This window comes from Bubalus bubalis, chromosome 5 (genome assembly GCF_019923935.1).
Source record: "Bubalus bubalis isolate 160015118507 breed Murrah chromosome 5, NDDB_SH_1, whole genome shotgun sequence".
Lineage (NCBI taxonomy): Eukaryota > Metazoa > Chordata > Mammalia > Artiodactyla > Bovidae > Bubalus > Bubalus bubalis.
The window spans coordinates 48,403,020-48,421,152 of record NC_059161.1 but is presented as its reverse complement, the minus strand read 5'-3'; the positions used below and the strand labels follow the sequence as shown (position 1 = coordinate 48,421,152).

The 18,133-nt window shown below is 39.0% G+C and overlaps 1 protein-coding gene across 1 annotated transcript in view; it reads right to left on the bottom strand.

The window, feature by feature from the left end:
* Positions 1 to 11,917, bottom strand: part of CATSPERE (catsper channel auxiliary subunit epsilon) — a 160,672-nt gene extending 148,755 nt beyond the window's left edge. The window contains exons 1-2 of the mRNA XM_025286013.3: positions 11,309 to 11,917; positions 422 to 470 (exon numbers count right to left, since the gene is read on the bottom strand). Coding sequence (XP_025141798.2) covers positions 422 to 470; positions 11,309 to 11,373 — 114 coding nt within the window. The 5' untranslated portion in view covers positions 11,374 to 11,917. The remainder of the gene's footprint in view (positions 1 to 421; positions 471 to 11,308) is intronic.
* Between the last annotated feature and the right edge of the window lie 6,216 nt (positions 11,918 to 18,133).

The window sequence follows — 18,133 nt, the reverse complement described above, 5'->3', positions numbered from 1 at the left end:
TAGACATAGTATTGAATTTAAAAAGTAATGTAGAGAATGAAATCTATAGCTGGATGATCATGCATCCTGGTTTGTCTACACACTCCCAATTTATACCTGTTGTCCCAGCATAACTATTAATAGCACTATCTTTCATTCTCAGTAGTTGAGACAATATATTATATGGTCATTCTATCTGTATCATAACACCATTTTGGGAATGTTAAATTACAAAAACACTTGAAACAACACTACCTATTTTTTGCTACATACATATTTCAAGATATTTATTGGAGGAGGGAAATATATTAGGAAGATAAACAGGATGAGGAAATAAAAGAATGACACTGCACTGTGCACCTGAGTATGATTAACTTTGCTCTCTGCTGTGAAGTCAAAAATATTAATACTTAATTATAGTTTAAAAAAATTAAACACTTACAATACTTCTGGTACTAAAAATGTCGTAGTTTGGGCTGTTACTGTAATACCTGCAGAGGAAAATGTCAAATGTGAATATTAAGACTACATCTCCTCTAAATAAAAGGGATTTTAATACATGGTCAAGAGCTCCCCTGGTGGCTCATCAGTAAAGAATTTGTCTGCCAATGCAGGAGACAAGCATTTGATCCCTGGACCGGGAAGATCCCCTGGAGAAGGAAATGGCAACCCACTCCAGTATTCTTGCCTAGGAAATCCCATGGACAGAACAGCCTGGTCGGCTACAATCCATGGGGTTGTAAAGAGTCAGACACAATTGAATGACTAAACAATATATGGTCAGAGCAAGCCTAACACTTGTGGGCTGCCATGAGCTTTACATTTCTGCTCATGTTCCTTCCTAGAAAGTGTAGTCAGAGCTAAAACTGGGGACATCAGTGACATCAACCCCCAACTCAAGGTGTGTTCAGGGTTACTTAATATCTGAAGACACAATCAGATCAGATCAGTTGCTCAGTCGTGTCCGACTCTTTGCAACCCCATGAATTGCAGCACGCCAGGCCTTCCTGTCCATCACCAACTCCCGGAATTCACTGAGACTCACGTCCATCGAGTCAGCGATGCCATCTAGCCATCTCATCCTCTGTCGTCCCCTTCTCCTCCTGCCCCCAGTCCCTAGACCAGGAGCTGACTGTGGCTCAGACCATGAACTCCTTATTGCCAAATTCAGACTTAAATTGAATAAAGTAGGGAAAACCACTAGACCGTTCAGGTATGACCTAAATCAAATCCCTTATGATTATACAGTGGAAGTGAGAAATAGATTTAAGGGCCTAGATCTGATAGATAGAGTGCCTGATGAACTATGGAATGAGGTTCGTGACATTGTACAGGAGACAGGGATCAAGACCATTCCCATAGAAAAGAAGGCACAATAGGGAGGAGCAAATACTTTTGCATCTTGTTTTTGTTTTAGAATAAAAACTGTTGAAGAATATTGGCTCTAATTCCTTCACCTATAAACTGAGTTCAAATAAAATGAACACAGATTGAAAAAAAAAAAAAACAAAACAAAACCCAGTATTTCTTATTGGAAACACTGAAGTAAAGAGCAAATTTTTACAAGCACGGAAATTGAAACTGTAATCAAAAATCTTCCAGCAAACAAAAGCCCAGGTCCAGACGGCTTCACAGCTGAATTCTACCAAAAATTTAGAGAAGAGCTAACACCTATCCTGCTCAAACTCTTCCAGAAAATTGCAGAGGATGGTAAACTTCCAAACTCATTCTATGAGGCCACCATCACCCTAATACCAAAACCTGACAAAGATCCCACAAAAAAAGAAAACTACAGGCCAATATCACTGATGAACATAGATGCAAAAATCCTTAACAAAATTCTAGCAATCAGAATCCAACAACACATTAAAAAGATCATACACCATGACCAAGTGGGCTTTATCCCAGGGATGCAAGGATTCTTCAATATCCGCAAATCAATCAATGTAATACACCACATTAACAAATTGAAAAATAAAAACCATATGATTATCTCAATAGATGCAGAGAAAGCCTTTGACAAAATTCAACATCCATTTATGATAAAAACTCTCCAGAAAGCAGGAATAGAAGGAACATACCTCAACATAATCAAAGCTATATATGACAAACCCACAGCAAACATTATCCTCAATGGTGAAAAATTGAAAGCATTTCCTCTAAAGTCAGGAACAAGACAAGGGTGCCCACTTTCACCATTACTATTCAACATAGTTTTGGAAGTTTTGGCCACAGCAATCAGAGCAGAAAAAGAAATAAAAGGAATCCAAATTGGAAAAGAAGAAGTAAAGCTCTCACTGTTTGCAGATGACATGATCCTCTACATAGAAAACCCTAAAGACTCCACCAGAAAATTACTAGAACTAATCAATGACTATAGTAAAGTTGCAGGATATAAAATCAACACACAGAAATCCCTTGCATTCCTATACACTAATAATGAGAAAACAGAAAGAGAAATTAAGGAAACAATTCCATTCACCATTGCAATGGAAAGAATAAAATACTTAGGAATATATCTACCTAAAGAAACTAAAGACCTATATATAGAAAACTATAAAACACTGGTGAAAGAAATCAAAGAGGACACTAACAGATGGAGAAATATACCATGTTCATGGATTGGAAGAATCAATGTAGTGAAAATGAGTATACTACCCAAAGCAATCTATAGATTCAATGCAATCCCTATCAAGCTACCAACAGCATTCTTCACAGAGCTAGAACAAATAATTTCACAATTTGTATGGAAAAACAAAAAACCTCGAATAGCCAAAGCGATCTTGAGAAAGAAGAATGGAACTGGAGGAATCAACCTACCTGACTTCAGGCTCTACTACAAAGCCACAGTTATCAAGACAGTATGGTACTGGCACAAAGACAGAAATATAGATCAATGGAACAAAATAGAAAGCCCAGAGATAAATCCACGCACATATGGACACCTTATCTTCGACAAAGGAGGCAAGAATATACAATGGATTAAAGACAATCTCTTTAACAAGTGGTGCTGGGAACTCTGGTCAACCACTTGTAAAAGAATGAAACTAGAACACTTTCTAACACCATACACAAAAATAAACTCAAAATGGATTAAAGATCTAAACGTAAGACCAGAAACTATAAAACTCCTAGAGGAGAACATAGGCAAAACACTCTCTGACATACATCACAGCAGGATCCTCTATGACCCACCTCCCAGAATATTGGAAATAAAAGCAAAAATAAACAAATGGGACCTAATTAACCTTAAAAGCTTCTGCACATCAAAGGAAACTATTAGCAAGGTGAAAAGACAGCCTTCAGAATGGGAGAAGATAATAGCAAATGAAGCAACTGACAAACAACTAATCTCGAGAATATACAAGCAACTCCTACAGCTCAACTCCAGAAAAATAAATGACCCAATCAAAAAATGGGCCAAAGAACTAAATAGACATTTCTCCAAAGAAGACATACAGATGGCTAACAAACACATGAAAAGATGCTCAGCATCACTCATTATCAGAGAAATGCAAATCAAAACCACTATGAGGTACCATTTCACGCCAGTCAGAATGGCTGCAATCCAAAAGTCTACAAGTAATAAATGCTGGAGAGGGTGTGGAGAAAAGGGAACCCTCTTACACTGTTGGTGGGAATGCAAACTAGTACAGCCACTATGGAGAACAGTGTGGAGATTCCTTAAAAAACTGGAAATAGACATGCCTTATGATCCAGCAATCCCACTGCTGGGCATACACACTGAAAAAACCAGAAGGGAAAGAGACACGAGTACCCCAATGTTCATCGCAGCACTGTTTATAATAGCCAGGACATGGAAGCAACCTAGATGTCCATCAGCAGATGAATGGATAAGAAAGCTGTGGTACATATACACAATGGAGTATTACTCAGCCATTAAAAAGAATACATTTGAATCAGTTCTAATGAGGTGGATGAAACTGGAGCCTATTATACAGAGTGAAGTAAGCCAGAAAGAAAAACACCAATACAGTATACTAACGCATATATATGGAATTTAGAAAGATGGTAACAATAACCCTGTGTACGAGACAGCAAAAGAGACACTGATGTATAGAACAGTCTTATGGACTCTGTGGGAGAGGGAGAGGGTGGGAAGATTTGGGAGAATGGCATTGAAACATGTAAAATATCATGTATGAAATGAGTTGCCAGTCCAGGTTCGATGCACGATACTGGATGCTTGGGGCTGGTGCACTGGGACGACCCAGAGGGATGGAATGGGGAGGGAGGAGGGAGGAGGGTTCAGGATGGGGAACACATGTAAACCTGTGGCGGATTCATTTTGATATTTGGCAAATCTAATACAGTTATGTAAAGTTTAAAAATAAAATAAAATTAAAAAAAAAAAAAAAAGAGCAAATTTTTGTGAGTTCTAGTGATTATCATTTCTATTACTCAGGGTACTTTAATTTCTGTCTATATGAAATATAGACAATAAAAATACAATGTGAGTCACCTATATAATTGAAATTTTTCTATTGGCCACACTAAAAAAGCAAGAAAAAACAAGTAAAATTGCTTCTAATAATATATTTTGTTCAAAAGTAACCTCATTTGTAAAGAGCCAACTCACTGGAAAAGACCCTGAGGCTGGAAAAGATTGAAGGCAAGAGGAGAAGGGGATGACAGAGGATGGACTGCTGGATGGCATCACTAGGTATTGAATGAGTTTGAGCAAACTCTGGGAGACTATGAAGGACAGGGAAGCCTGGCATGCTGCAGTCCATGGGGTCACAAAGAGTTGGACATGACTAAGCAACTAAACAACAACCAAGCAGGGCCCTCCTGGAACAGATCTCTGTCCCCTATGTCCTCTGCTTTGCCTCATTTATTGAAAAGGTTTAGTCTCCAATGTCTCCCCTCTGTCTCAAAAGGCTGGCTTAAGAATTAATGAAAGAGAACTTCTAGTTCAAGATGGTGGAGTAGAAGGACATGCGCTCATTTCCTTCTGCGAGAGAACCAAAATCACAACTAGTTGTTGAACAACCATCAACAGGAGGATGCTGGAACCTACCAAAAAAAGATATCCCACGTCCAAAGACAAAGAAGTCACAGCAAGATGGTAGGAGGGCCACAATCACGATAAAATCAAATCTCATACCCGCTGGGTGGTGACCCACAAACTAGAGAACAATAATACCAAAGAAGTTGTCCCATTGCTATGAAGGTTTAGAACCCCGTGTTAGGCTTCCCAGCCTGGGAACCTGACAGAGGGACTGGGAATCTGCAGGGAATCTGACCTTGAAGGCCAGCAGGATTTGATTACAAGACTTCCACAGGACTGGGGGAAACAAGAGTCTCCAGGCTTGGAGGGCATTAAAAAAAACCTTGCATGCACCAAGATTCAAAGGAAAGGAGCAGTTGACCCCACAGGAAACTAATCCAAAACTACCTGCTACTGTTGAAGGGTCTCCTGTGGAGTCATGGGTCAGCAAAGACTCACCACAGGGATGGGACTGGCAGCAGTTGTCTGGGAAGGTCCCCTTTGATGTAAACTCTCTTGGACGTTGACATTAACCCAACCATAGAGGCCCTATGACCCAGACCTGGGTCATCTCAGGCCAAAAAACTACCAGGGAGGGAGTGTAACCCTACCCATCGGCAGATAACTGGATTAAAGCTTTACTGAGCAAGGCCCTGCCCAACAGAGCAAGACTCAGTTTTCCCCACCATCAATCCTTCCCATCAGGAAGCTTACACAAGCCTCTTAGCCTCATCCATCAGAGGGCAGACAGAAGAGGCAAGAAGAACCACAATCCCACAGGAACTAAAACAAAACCACATTACAGAAAGTTAATCAGCATGAAATACCAGAAAGTTACATCCCAGATGAAGGGACAAGATAAAACCTCAGAAAAAATAACTAAGATGGAGATAGGTAACCTTCTAGAAAAAGAGTTCAGAATAATGATAGTGAATATGATTCAGGATCTTGGAAGAAGAATGGAGGCGAAGATTGAGAAGATGCAAGAAATGTTATCAAAGACCTACAAGAACTAAAGAACAAACAAAGAGAGATGAATAATACTCAAGAAGGAATCCATAGCAGAATAACTGAGGCAGAAGCACGGATAAATGACCTGGAGGACAGAATGGTGGAAATCACTGCCACAGAACAGAATATAGAAAAAAGAATGAAAAGAAATGAAGACAGCCTGAGAGACCTCTGAAACAACATTAAACGCAGGAGCATTCACATTATAGGGGTCCCAGAAGGAGAAGAGAGAGAAAGGACCTGAGAAAATATTTGAAGAGGTTATAGCTAAAAACTTCCCTAACATGGGAAAGGAAATAATCAACCAAATCCAGGAAGCACAGAGAGTAACACTGTAATCAAACTGACAAAGATTAAAGACAGAGATAAAACATTAAAAGCAACAAGGAAAAACTAACAAATAACATACAAGGGAACTCTCATCAGCCTATCAGCTGATTTCTCAACAGAAACTACAAGCCAGAAGGGAATGGCATGATATATTTAAAGTGATGAAAAGTAAGAAACTACAAACAAGAATACTCTACCCAGCAAGACTCTCCAGATTTGATGGAGAAATCAAAAGGTTTCCAGACAAGCAAAAGTTAAAAGAATTCAGCACCAACAAACCAGCTTTACAACAAATGCTAAAGGAACTTCTCTAGGCAGGAAACACAAGAGAAGGAAAAGACCTACAGAAAATAAAACCCAAAACAATAAAGAAAACAGTAACAGGATCACACATATCGATAATTACCTTAAATGTAAATGGATTAAATGCACCAACCAAAAGACATAGTCTGGGTGGGCAGGTGAAAACATGTGCATGTATGCACTTCCACTTACCACATCATTCTGCTTGACCCCCCCCAAATTGTGTGTAATTATTTTACATTGTTAGGTTAATCATGTTCCCGTTACGGCTTGCAATTGTAATTATCTTTTATTTTTTGTCTGGCTATTGACTGTGAAAACTGATAAACATATTTTACTATTGTGATTATGTAACTATTACTCACTTAATAACATTGTATCATGATTGGTCAACAGAAAAATTATAGAATTGTATATCACCAAAACTATCATTTAATAGAAAAACCTGTAATCACTTTTTAAAGTCCGTACGCATATCAGAATTATCTTGGAATTTTTTGAAAACTATAAATGCCCAGGTATTGCTTTTTTTTTTTTGCCAGTGTTCCAGATATGTTTCTAATGAGCAGCCATGTTTAAAAACAACAGGACTATACGAAGATCTTTTATCTAGTTTGTTTCACTTGTATTATTCCATATTCAGTGTTCCCATTTCATTTAGTTTATGTTTTCCAATTTCACCATCTATTCTTTTTTTAATGGATGTTCTTTCTCAAGCCTTTATCAAGTGTAGTATAAAAGCTTTTGTATACATATATATAAATAATATAGATAACATTTTAGAAAACTCATGAATTTTTGCCTAACAAAAATTTTTGACATATTGATTCCACTTGTTTAACTTAGTATGAACAGAATGCTAGATTTCTAATTTAAAAAAACAGATCTGCAACAAAGGTTTACTGTATAGCACATAGATTATAGGGAACTATAATCAATATCTTATAATAACCTATAATGGAAAATAATTTCAAAAATAACATGTGCATATGTATAACTGAATCACACACACACATAAAAGGATTGTAGTGTGTGAAACGGAGACAGCACTGGCACCCCACTCCAGTACTCTTGCCTGGAGAATCCCATGGATGGAGGAGCCTGGTAGGCTGCAGTCCATGGGGTCACGAAGAGTCGGACACGACTGAGTGACTTCACTTTCACTTTTATGCATTGGAGAAGGAAATGGCAACCCACTCCAGTGTTCTTGCCTGGAGAATCCCAGGACGGGGGAGCCTGGTGGGCTGCCGTCTATGGGGTCGCACAGAGTCAGTCACGACTGAAGCGACTTAGCAGCAGCAGCAGCAGCAGTGTGTGAAATTCAGTAATGTTTATCTTTTTGCCAGTTTTTCTAAATGTCCTATGGACATCTAATAACAACATATGAGATATAAAATTTTAAATATATTTGTGTATGATATGATTAATATAAATATAAATTTATTATATTTCAATTATTAATGCCATCATTCAAGATGCTCCTATTCTTATTTTTTCAGCACTTGATAAAATATTCTCAGAGAAATGTTAATATGTCTTACTGTGATTATATATTTTTTCTTTTCCCTTATATTTCTTCTGGTTTTTGCTTTATGTATCTTTGTTTCTTTGTTAAGGTGTCTAATGGTTTATGATGTCTATCTTCTTTGTGAATTGTACCTTTCATCATTAAAAATATTCATCTTTGTTTCATTTAAAATAAATAAATTAAAAAAAATAAAAAGAATGAAAGAATGTGAACATGTAGTAACAAAAAACAGCAGTTGGGCCCTGAGAGCAGGTAACAATTTAAATAACAGATCAGCCATATAGCAGTCACAGAATCTTCAGTTCCTCCCTGAAACCATAGATAAGAGTCTAATGCACATTCCCCAGTTGTTTTGTAGATACTAAAACCCCAACCAGAAGCAGAAGTGAGCTGCATGCTGACCACTGGTTGGAGCCAGAAGGTTGATTATTGAGATTCCCAAAATACCTCCCTGTTACTTCACCATCAACCAATGAGGGAACTGTGTCCAAGCTAATCGTATATCCTGAGACCCTTCCCCTCAAACTGTCTTATAAAACTCTTCCCTGAAATCCATTGGGGAGCTCAGGTCTTTTGAGCATTAGCCACCCATACTCCTTGCACTTGGAATAAACCCTAACTTTCCTTCATAAAAACCCAGTGTCAGCAAATTGACTTTACTGAGCACCAGCAAGCAGACCCAAGTTTGGTAACAGTGGTAGAAAGTTTAGATAAATACCTCTTAGACCTAGGGGCAGGAAAAGATTCTTAAATAAAAACATCTACCCTGGATTTCTCAACTTCCCCTTCCAAAAGGCTAACAATAAAATAAAAATCTATTAGGTTCAAGAAAGCGCCTCCTTTAAAAGCACACCTTATTAAGAACTAAAATTCAGGGAGTCTGACCACCACAAAAAAAAAAACAAAACAACAACCTTTGTCTTCTCTAACTTCTAATTGAGCATTTCCTTCAATTATGAATGTACACCAGGAATTGGAAAACTATGTTCTTTGGGCCAAATTCCATTTGTGTTTTGTAAATAGACTTTTATTTGTACACAGCCACGCTATTTGTTTACCACTGTTGGTTTACTACTGTTTATTACTGTTGTCCCCTACTACGGCAGAGCAGCTAAAACAGACAGCATTGCTTGAAAAGCCTAAAATATTTAGTATCTAATCCTTTACACTAAAGCTTGGTGATCTCTGGTGTTCAGTTCAGTTCAGTCGCTCAGTCATGTCCGACTCTTTGCGACCCCATGAATCGCAGCACGCCAGGCCTCCCTGTCCATCACCATCTCCCGGAGTTCACCCAGACTCACGTCCATCGAGTCAGTGATGCCATCCAGCCATCTCATCCTATGTCATCCCCTTCTCCTCCTGCCCCCAATCCCTCCCAGCATCAGAGTATTTTCCAATGAGTCAACTCTTCGCATGAGGTGGCCAAAGTACTGGAGTTTCAGCTTCAGCATCATTCCTTCCAAAGAAATCTTTGGTGTACAACATAGCGAACATTATAAACTCCCTTAGCTCATAGGTGAACCTAAATAATATCAACTACCATAATTTATTGATACATGTGTTAAAAGTTTGAAATATATCATGGTTTTCATGCCTCACAACACCATGAGATAGGTTTTATTATTTCATTTTATAAAGAAGAATATTAATTTTTAGAGTTCTGTCACAATGCTATGTTTTAATTTTTTCTCAGTACTTCAATGGAGAAGGCGATGGCACCCCACTCCAGTACTTTTGCCTGGAAAATCCCATGGACAGAGGAGCCTGGTAGGCTGCAGTCCATGGGGTCGCTAGAGTCAGACAGGACTGAGCGACTTCACTTTCACTTTTCACCTTCACGCATTGAAGAAGGAAATGGCAACCCACTCCAGTGTTCTTGCCTGGAGAATCCCAGGGACGGGGGAGCCTGGTGGGCTGTCGTCTATGGGGTCGCACAGAGTCGGACATGACTGAAGCGACTTAGCAGCAGCAGCAGCAGTACTTCAATGACTTTCCAACCACTACTTTTACTCTATTTGACTTATCCATCTGTTCACTGAGATGCCATGGATCCCTTGGCTCTGAAACCTCTATAATAGTTTTATTGTTGGTATCCTTACATTTTAACGTTGCACTGTGCACTAAGTCGCTTCAGTCATGTCTGACTCTGTGCGACCCTGTGGACTGTAGCCCGCCAGGCTCCTCTGTGCACGGGATTCTCCAGGCAAGAATACTGGAGTGGGTTGCCAGGTCCTCCAGGGATCTTCCCAACCCAGGGATAGAACCTGCGTCTTTTACGTCTCCTGCGTTAGCAGGCAGGTTCTTTACCACTAGCGCCATCTGGGCTAGAAGGTAATAAACAGAATATTCACAAAATATCATTTTTCCAGTTAACTATCTGTATTTTAACCTGTGATGAAAATGCAAAATATTTTGATACACTTTCCAATCCAGCAGCCACCTAATGCTGACCAAAAAACTTACATGGAGGATCCCTCAGAACTTTCAAGTTTTCCTTCCTCATCATCAACCCACTTTCTGCGGGAATTACATATTCTTACATATTCATAATTACATATTCTTACATATTGCACATTTTAAAAGCACCCTCTCACAAATCATTCAACCACAACTACCTAACATAAACCATCAACTACCTAGTTACTAGTGAAGCGCCCCCACCCTCATTCCTGGTGGAGACTTTTTGGTCCTCTCTGGGCTTCCCTCTGGCAAAAGGGTTCAGTGTGGGACCCGCTATCCAGGAAACCGACACGTGAAAGTAACGCGAAACTTGGGGAACTTGGGGAGACAGCTAAACCCTAATTTGTTGTTGTTTGTTGTTTAGTCACTAAGTCATGTCCGACTATTTGCGACCCCATGGACTGTAACCCATCAGGCTCCTCTTGTCCATGGATTTCCTAGGCAAGAAGGCTGAAGTGGTTGCCATTAGGTTGCCATTCCCGTCTCCAATTGTATGCCCTCATTTCCCGCCCTCATTCACTGAAAACACTGAACGGGCGGCGGGGAGCCAGTGTTGGCGCCAGGAGAACTGGGGAACGAGGCTGCCGTCCACCGGAGCCCCAGGCCCCGGGACGCTAAGGCGCAGGGATATGGCCCCACCTGCCCAGCCCCAGGGATGCCCCCTCCCGCGACTGGCGTCTCTCTACCTCCACAGGGCCGAGCCACAACAGCTCAGCCAGGACAACACCACCACCACTCCCGAGGCGGACATGGCGCCGGCTCGCCACTACCCAACAGGCATGCCACGGGTGCGGGTGGCTGGAGCGGGGCGGGGGCTCTTCGCCAGGCGCTGGCGTGAGCGCATGCGTGCAAGCGCGCGCCGAGGCCGAGCTGCTGGAGGAGAAAATGTAAATCAGATTTTAGGAAAAGCAAAACTGTGTTTTTATGGAATGAAGTAGCATAACCACTTAGGAAAATGTGAATTGATTGGATGAAGGTGAAACTTTTAAGCTAGTGTATCGTTTAGCCCAAATCTTCATTGTGACAGCATATAATCACTGCAATAGCTATTACATTATCTAGCAGTACCCTCTCTGTTCCAGGAAGCAGGCACTCGATAAGTGATTTTGAACACGTGTACACCCGTGGCGGATTCATGTTGATGTATGGCAAAACCAATACAATATTGTAAAGTAATTAGCCTCTAATTAAATAAATTTAAATTAAAAAAATAAAGAGCTAAAAAATAATAAAAATAAAATTGAACAGAATAGAATAGTAACGTGTGCTTATTGAACATCTGCTTTATGCCCAACACTACCTCGTGCACTTGAGTACAGAGAAATAGGATAGCATTCTGATTTGCAAAGGGATTTGCAATCTTGTAGTAAAGCCAAAATAAACAACAAAGCTATCACACAGTGTTATAATCTGACTGTTTACTTGTACCCCAAATAATTTACGTCCTTGAGGACGACAGCTGTATCTTTAGTCGTCTTTATTTTATCGTGCCCAGCATAATCCTGTTTTCTAGTAGGTTCTCAGTGTTTACTGACTTAATGAATCACTGAATAAAAGTTGTACAATTTGTTCCAGGGACTATTAGAGAATGGGATTGTCTATATACAAATGATTTGAGAGATACTACATTTTATGCAATTTCATTCCCAGTTTCTTGCCAAGCAAATTTATATCAGAACTAGATGTCATAGTTAATATGTGTTGCAGTTGAAAGAGCATTTGATCAGCAGTAGGTATCGTCAAACACAGAAATAAAAGCAGCCAATTATTTCATCAGCAAAATGGGTTTATTTGGGAATAGCAGAGAATTGCAATTCAGGACAGGCAAACTTTGGTGAATCATAGGCAAATTTGGAGAACAAAGGAGAAGGGACTTGCTTTTATTAGGTTTTAGGAGGAAATGCTTGAGTTGTTTTGAACAAACGTTTACTGGAGAAGAGCCAGGGTCGGATGTTATGCAGTTTCTCTTTGGGTGTAAGTGGTAGTACATCGCCAGTAGGTCAGGGAGGGGTCTTCCTTCCTTTTTCTTAAAAGCAAGAGATAAAATTGCTCTGTGAAAAATATCTTCCCTTATACCAGAAGAAAAGTAATATTCTTATCTTCCTTCTTGCTGCTGGTTATGCAGACTGCAACAAGTGGCAAGTGGGTGAGAGCTCCTTTTTCAAGACTTCCTGACTCCATTTAAGATGACGTTTCCTTTATTTATTTTCATACACATCCCCATTTATTTTCATATCTCAACTCCAGCACTGTTGTAGACACATCAAAGTTCAGAAGGAAAGGTCCATGGTTAACTCTAATTTTGAAGCAATCTAAGGAATCTGGTAAGTCTGCATCCTTTAGATATATATGTATTATTTTCCCCACCACACAGCAATTAAATGACATGGAGTGAGGAGTGAGGTGGGGGGAAACACACAAAATAAGATGGAGTGGCTTTGTGGGAACAAGAATATCCTGTTCTTGCAGCAGTAAAGAATCAAGGTAAATAGAGAGACACCAGGACCATGCCTCAGCTATTCGTTCTTGAGCCAGTGCCAAGGCTGTACAGGCAGTACCTGCTTTCAAATGATTGATTACTTACAATTGGTGGTTGCCTTATTATAGTTGCCCAAGTTGGGTGAGCTCACTTTCTGTTGAAAGCCCTATTGTTTTATCTTGAACTTTACCTCCCCTTTGACTGGGGCAACTTCTCCCTAAAACGGAACTCCCATAGCCAACCAACCCCTATTTCACATCTCATACCAGAGCTTGTTCAGGACAAAGTGGGAGGAAAAGATAATGTATAACCCTGTGGGAACTGATCTCTCCCCCCTCACCTCCTTACATCCATAAGTCTCCAGCCCACATTTCACATCCTCACTGGTTCCCCAGGTCACAGTTCCATCCTGGCCCCTAATCTGAAATAGATTGTCTGGGGTCACTAGGGACCCTGCACTAATTGTGGCAGAGGACATATTCCTAGCATATCAAATTACAATTGTTTGTCATAATCTTGTGTTTGGGGTTCATATAGTTTATATCATAGGCTACAAACTACTCATGGATAACATTGTTTTCATATGAAGCAAAATACATTTCAACAGACATGAAGCGAATTTAGTGGACACTTCTGTCCCTTAACCCTAAATTCTGACATTTAGACACATTCGGGAATCCTTGATCACAATTGAAAGATTGGCACCACTGACGTTAACACCTTTACTTTCTTACCCTCAGAGGACTTAGCCAAAATCATGGCCACATTGATGTACACTCTGCATGATCTTGTTCCACGTCTGTTTTCATGTCTTTGTCAAGCAGCATTAGAAAAAAGTGCAATACCTAATTTCTAACCCCCTATTCCTGCATCAGAAATATAATTCACTCTAACCATTTTAAAAATTTTCATGAATACTTTTAATTAGTCTCCTTAAAATAGCATAACATCCAATGAAGTTTGAATTCCCTTAACAAGTATTTATCAAACTATTAAAATGTGGCAGACATTGAGCCAGGCATAAACCATGTAATAGTAAATGGAATATTCTTGGTCCCTACACTTACAGAACTTACCTTCCTTGGAGGTGAGCAAGCAGAATCAAGGGTTTAGTTTTTAAATGTATATAGGTTTAGTAGATAATAGACAAGAAATGTAATCTAGTTTTGAAGGATCTAAGAATCTAATGTTTAGGAAGATAAGCTTTTTTTTTAATAGGATCATTCAGTGGTTACATTTTTCTAAAATCCATTTTATTATAAAAACATATATTCAGGAAAGTGCACAAAAGATGTGTACGATACTTAATAATTTGTTACATAATCGCTATGAAAATTTTTAAAAAGTGGAACATTATCAGCATTGCATAAGCCCTCCTTATGCCAAAATCATTACTCCCACTTTTGTCATGAATCAAGCATCCATATACGTGGGTCTGTTTCTGAGTTATTTTGTTCTGTTAGTCTTTCATCTCTCCAGGTGACAAGCTGCGAAATCTATCTAATAGAAGAATTCTCCCCTCTTGTTTGTCTCCATGATTTCTTTGGCTATTCTTAGTCCTTTGCATGTTCATATAACTTTTAGAATCAGTTTGTTTAATTTTCAAAAAAATTAAAAAGTTGGGGTTTTATTGAGATTGTATTAAATTTATATCTCGATTTGGAGAAAAGTTGACATCTTTACAATATTAACCAGTAGTAGGCAAAACTTTTTTCCTAAAAGACCAGATAATACATATTTCAAGCTTTGTCTCTTAAAGGAAAAACTGAGGCTATTATGTAGACAATTATATAGCCATTTTAAAAGGTAAGAACCATTCTTGGCTTGCAGACTCCTGAATCTCAATAAATTAGAAGTTGTTTTGAATGGATTTTGCCTGTGGACTGCAGTTTTATGGCCCAATAAACTTAATAAATTTATTTTCTTTTAATTTTTATCAGTAATGTTGGTTTGGGGTTGCAGTATTAAATATCTGTTAGTTATTCTTTCCATTGAATTCTTAACTTTGGTTATTGGATTTTTTAAAAAAATGCTAGAATTCACTTGTTTTTTCACATGTTCAGGTATCTGCTGAAATTTCCAAACCGTGTATATCTCCTTGAACAGAAAAAGGAGTTACTTTATAGTCTATGTCTGAAAACTTCAATGTCACCATCCTCTATGGGACTGTTCCCATTGTCTTTTTTCTAGTTTTTCGTTGTTTCGTGTGCTTGATTATATTTTACTGTAGTCAAGATATTACAGTACCAAAATTGTTTGTAGAAACAATTTCAAGTTTAGGATGATATTTTCATCTAGAGAGGGTTTTTGATTGCTTATGCCAAGGGTTTGAGGAAGCCCCCCCTTTAGGATCAGTTCAGTTCAGTCACTCAGTCGTGTCCAACACTTTGCGACCCTCATTAGTTATATGTTAGATTTACCTGCGGAGAAGGCAATGGCACCCCACTCCAGTACTCTTTCCTGGAAAATCCCATGGACAGAGGAGCCTGGTGGGCTGCAGTCCATGGGGTCGCTAAGAGTAGGACACGACTGAGCGACTTCACTTTCACTTTTCACTTTCATGCATGGAGAAGGAAATGGCAACCCACTCCAGTGTTCTTGCCTGGAGAATCCCAGGGACGGGGAAGCCTGGTGGGCTGCTGTCTATGGGGTCGCACAGAGTTGGACACGACTGAAGTGACTTAGCAGCAGCAGCAGCACATTTATCTGCGTAGCTTCATTCATACACAGCATGGTAACAATATGTAAAACGTCAGTACACCATTGTACATCTTTAATTCTCTGCTAAAAAAAAAAAAGAATTTTGTAGAAACAATCAGGCCCTGGAAAAATCAGTCGCTGTTCTCAATAGGAACTGCAGGCTTTTATACTTACAGCAGCAAGCATGGGTTACCTCTATCTACCTACAGCAAATAGCAGTTAACTGATTCACACATCTTTATTGAGAGGCTATTGTATGTGAGGGGAATGAAGAGATGACAGTCTCACTTTATAGCAGAACTAAGTGACTAATTAATTAGTTGACAGATTTCAAGATAAACCCTAAGTTTCAGCTTTCAGCTCTCTTCTGCTTTTCCAGATTATATACTCTTCCCAGGGACTTGCAAGAATCTAATTTCCACTGCTTAAATGCCTTTATTTCTCTCATATAAAACTGAAAAAGCAGAATAACAACTTGGTATTTTTGGCTACTGGATAATAATGTTTAATAATTTTCAAAAAAATAATGACCAACAAGTATACAACTTTTCATTAGAAATAAATCCAATTAAACAGTGAGATGCTATTTTTTTAATCAAAGTGGCAAAATATTCTTTTAGTCATAATAAATGCACAGTGTTAGGAAAGGTTCAGAGAAATGCTGTCTTATACTGCTGGAGGAGAATAAATTAGCACAGTGGTTTTCGAGGAATATGTGTCAATACAGCAAAGCCTTGAAAATGCGCATACCCTGCAACTCACTTTTAATGATGTAGCTTAGGAAATAATTAAGAGTGAAATGGCAACCCACTCCATATCCTTGCTTGGAAAATCCCATGGATGGAGGAACCTGGTAGGCAGCCCATGGGGTCCCAAAGAGTCGGACACAACTGAGTGACTTCACTTTAAACAGATTTAGCTCTAACATTGCATGTAATATCACATTGTTTATTAGAAACTGGAGATAATCTAATAGTGGATTGTTTAAATAAATTATAGTACAGAAATACAATGAAATATTGAAAATAAATGGATATCTACAGACATGAAAAGTATTAGTCGATCAGTCGTGTCCAACTCTTCACCACCTCTGGACTGTTGCCTACCAGGCTCCTCTATCCATAGACTTCTTCAGCCAAGAATACTGGAGTGGGTTGCCATTCCCTTCTCCAGGGGATCTTCCTGACCCAGGGATCAAACCTGGGTCTCCTGCACTGCAGGCGATTCTTTACCAACTGAACCACCAGGGAAGTCCATCCATCTATGGACATGGGAAGTCAGTATTTTGTTAAATGGAAAACACAAGTTATAAAAGAGTGTGATCTTATATTTGTTTTAAAAGATCATACATGTTTATATACAGTACATATAGAAAAACATTGAGAGGGATATATATCATGTTGCCATTGGCAGTCTCTGGATGGTGGAAATGTGAGTGATTAAAAACATATCTTTACCCATTTTATATTTATACTCATTTAAATGAATGTGTATTTACCTCCGTGTTTTTAAAAAAGGAAGGAAAGGTCAAATCCTAATTTTAAAAAATGCTTTGCTTAGGTTTTGGCTTGTGATACGAGAAATCATATGCCCCTAGAGGCATCTGCTTGGTCTTGCTGCTTCTGACCTGGATAAATCTCAGTTTGTTTGTTTGTTTGTTATCCTGCAAATACCATAATTAAGGACAAAAGCTCTCTCATTTTCTACTAGAGATATTTGTGCCTGATTGGGGAAGGAAGTCACCTTTCCAGGGGAATGGTTTTGTTGCAAAAGGCCCATATTTTAATTGGGGATTCTTTAGTGTAAGTTCTGTGGAGAGGAAGGAGAAAGCAACCAGAAAACAGATGCAAGGAATGGACCACAGATTGTAAGGTCTCTATTTAGTCCTCCTTTCTCTAGGTTTCTTGAATCTTAGAGGTAGGAATGATGAAAGGATGCCTGAAACCTGATTATATAGATTCCCTCTAAGATGGTGAGTCATTTCAGAAAAGAAAAGACAGAAAAACTGAAAATAATATTGAACATCAAACTGATGCTAACATCAAACTGTTAGAGCAACCCCACAGCTATAAAGAGAGGCATTGGACAGAAAGTTTGTACTCTGAATTGATACAGAGATTCCAATTGAACCAAAACTCAGAGAGGACCATTGTTGGTAGGCTCAGTAAATGATGACACTATCCATTAAAGGAGTCTTTCCTAAGAGCAAATGAAGAGTTACTTGTCCGGATAAGACAAACTTATGTATATAATATGGCAAACATCTATCCCTTCTATATCCCACACCCTCTACTCTGATTACAAGAAATCCTGGGAAAGCGACCAGGGCTGA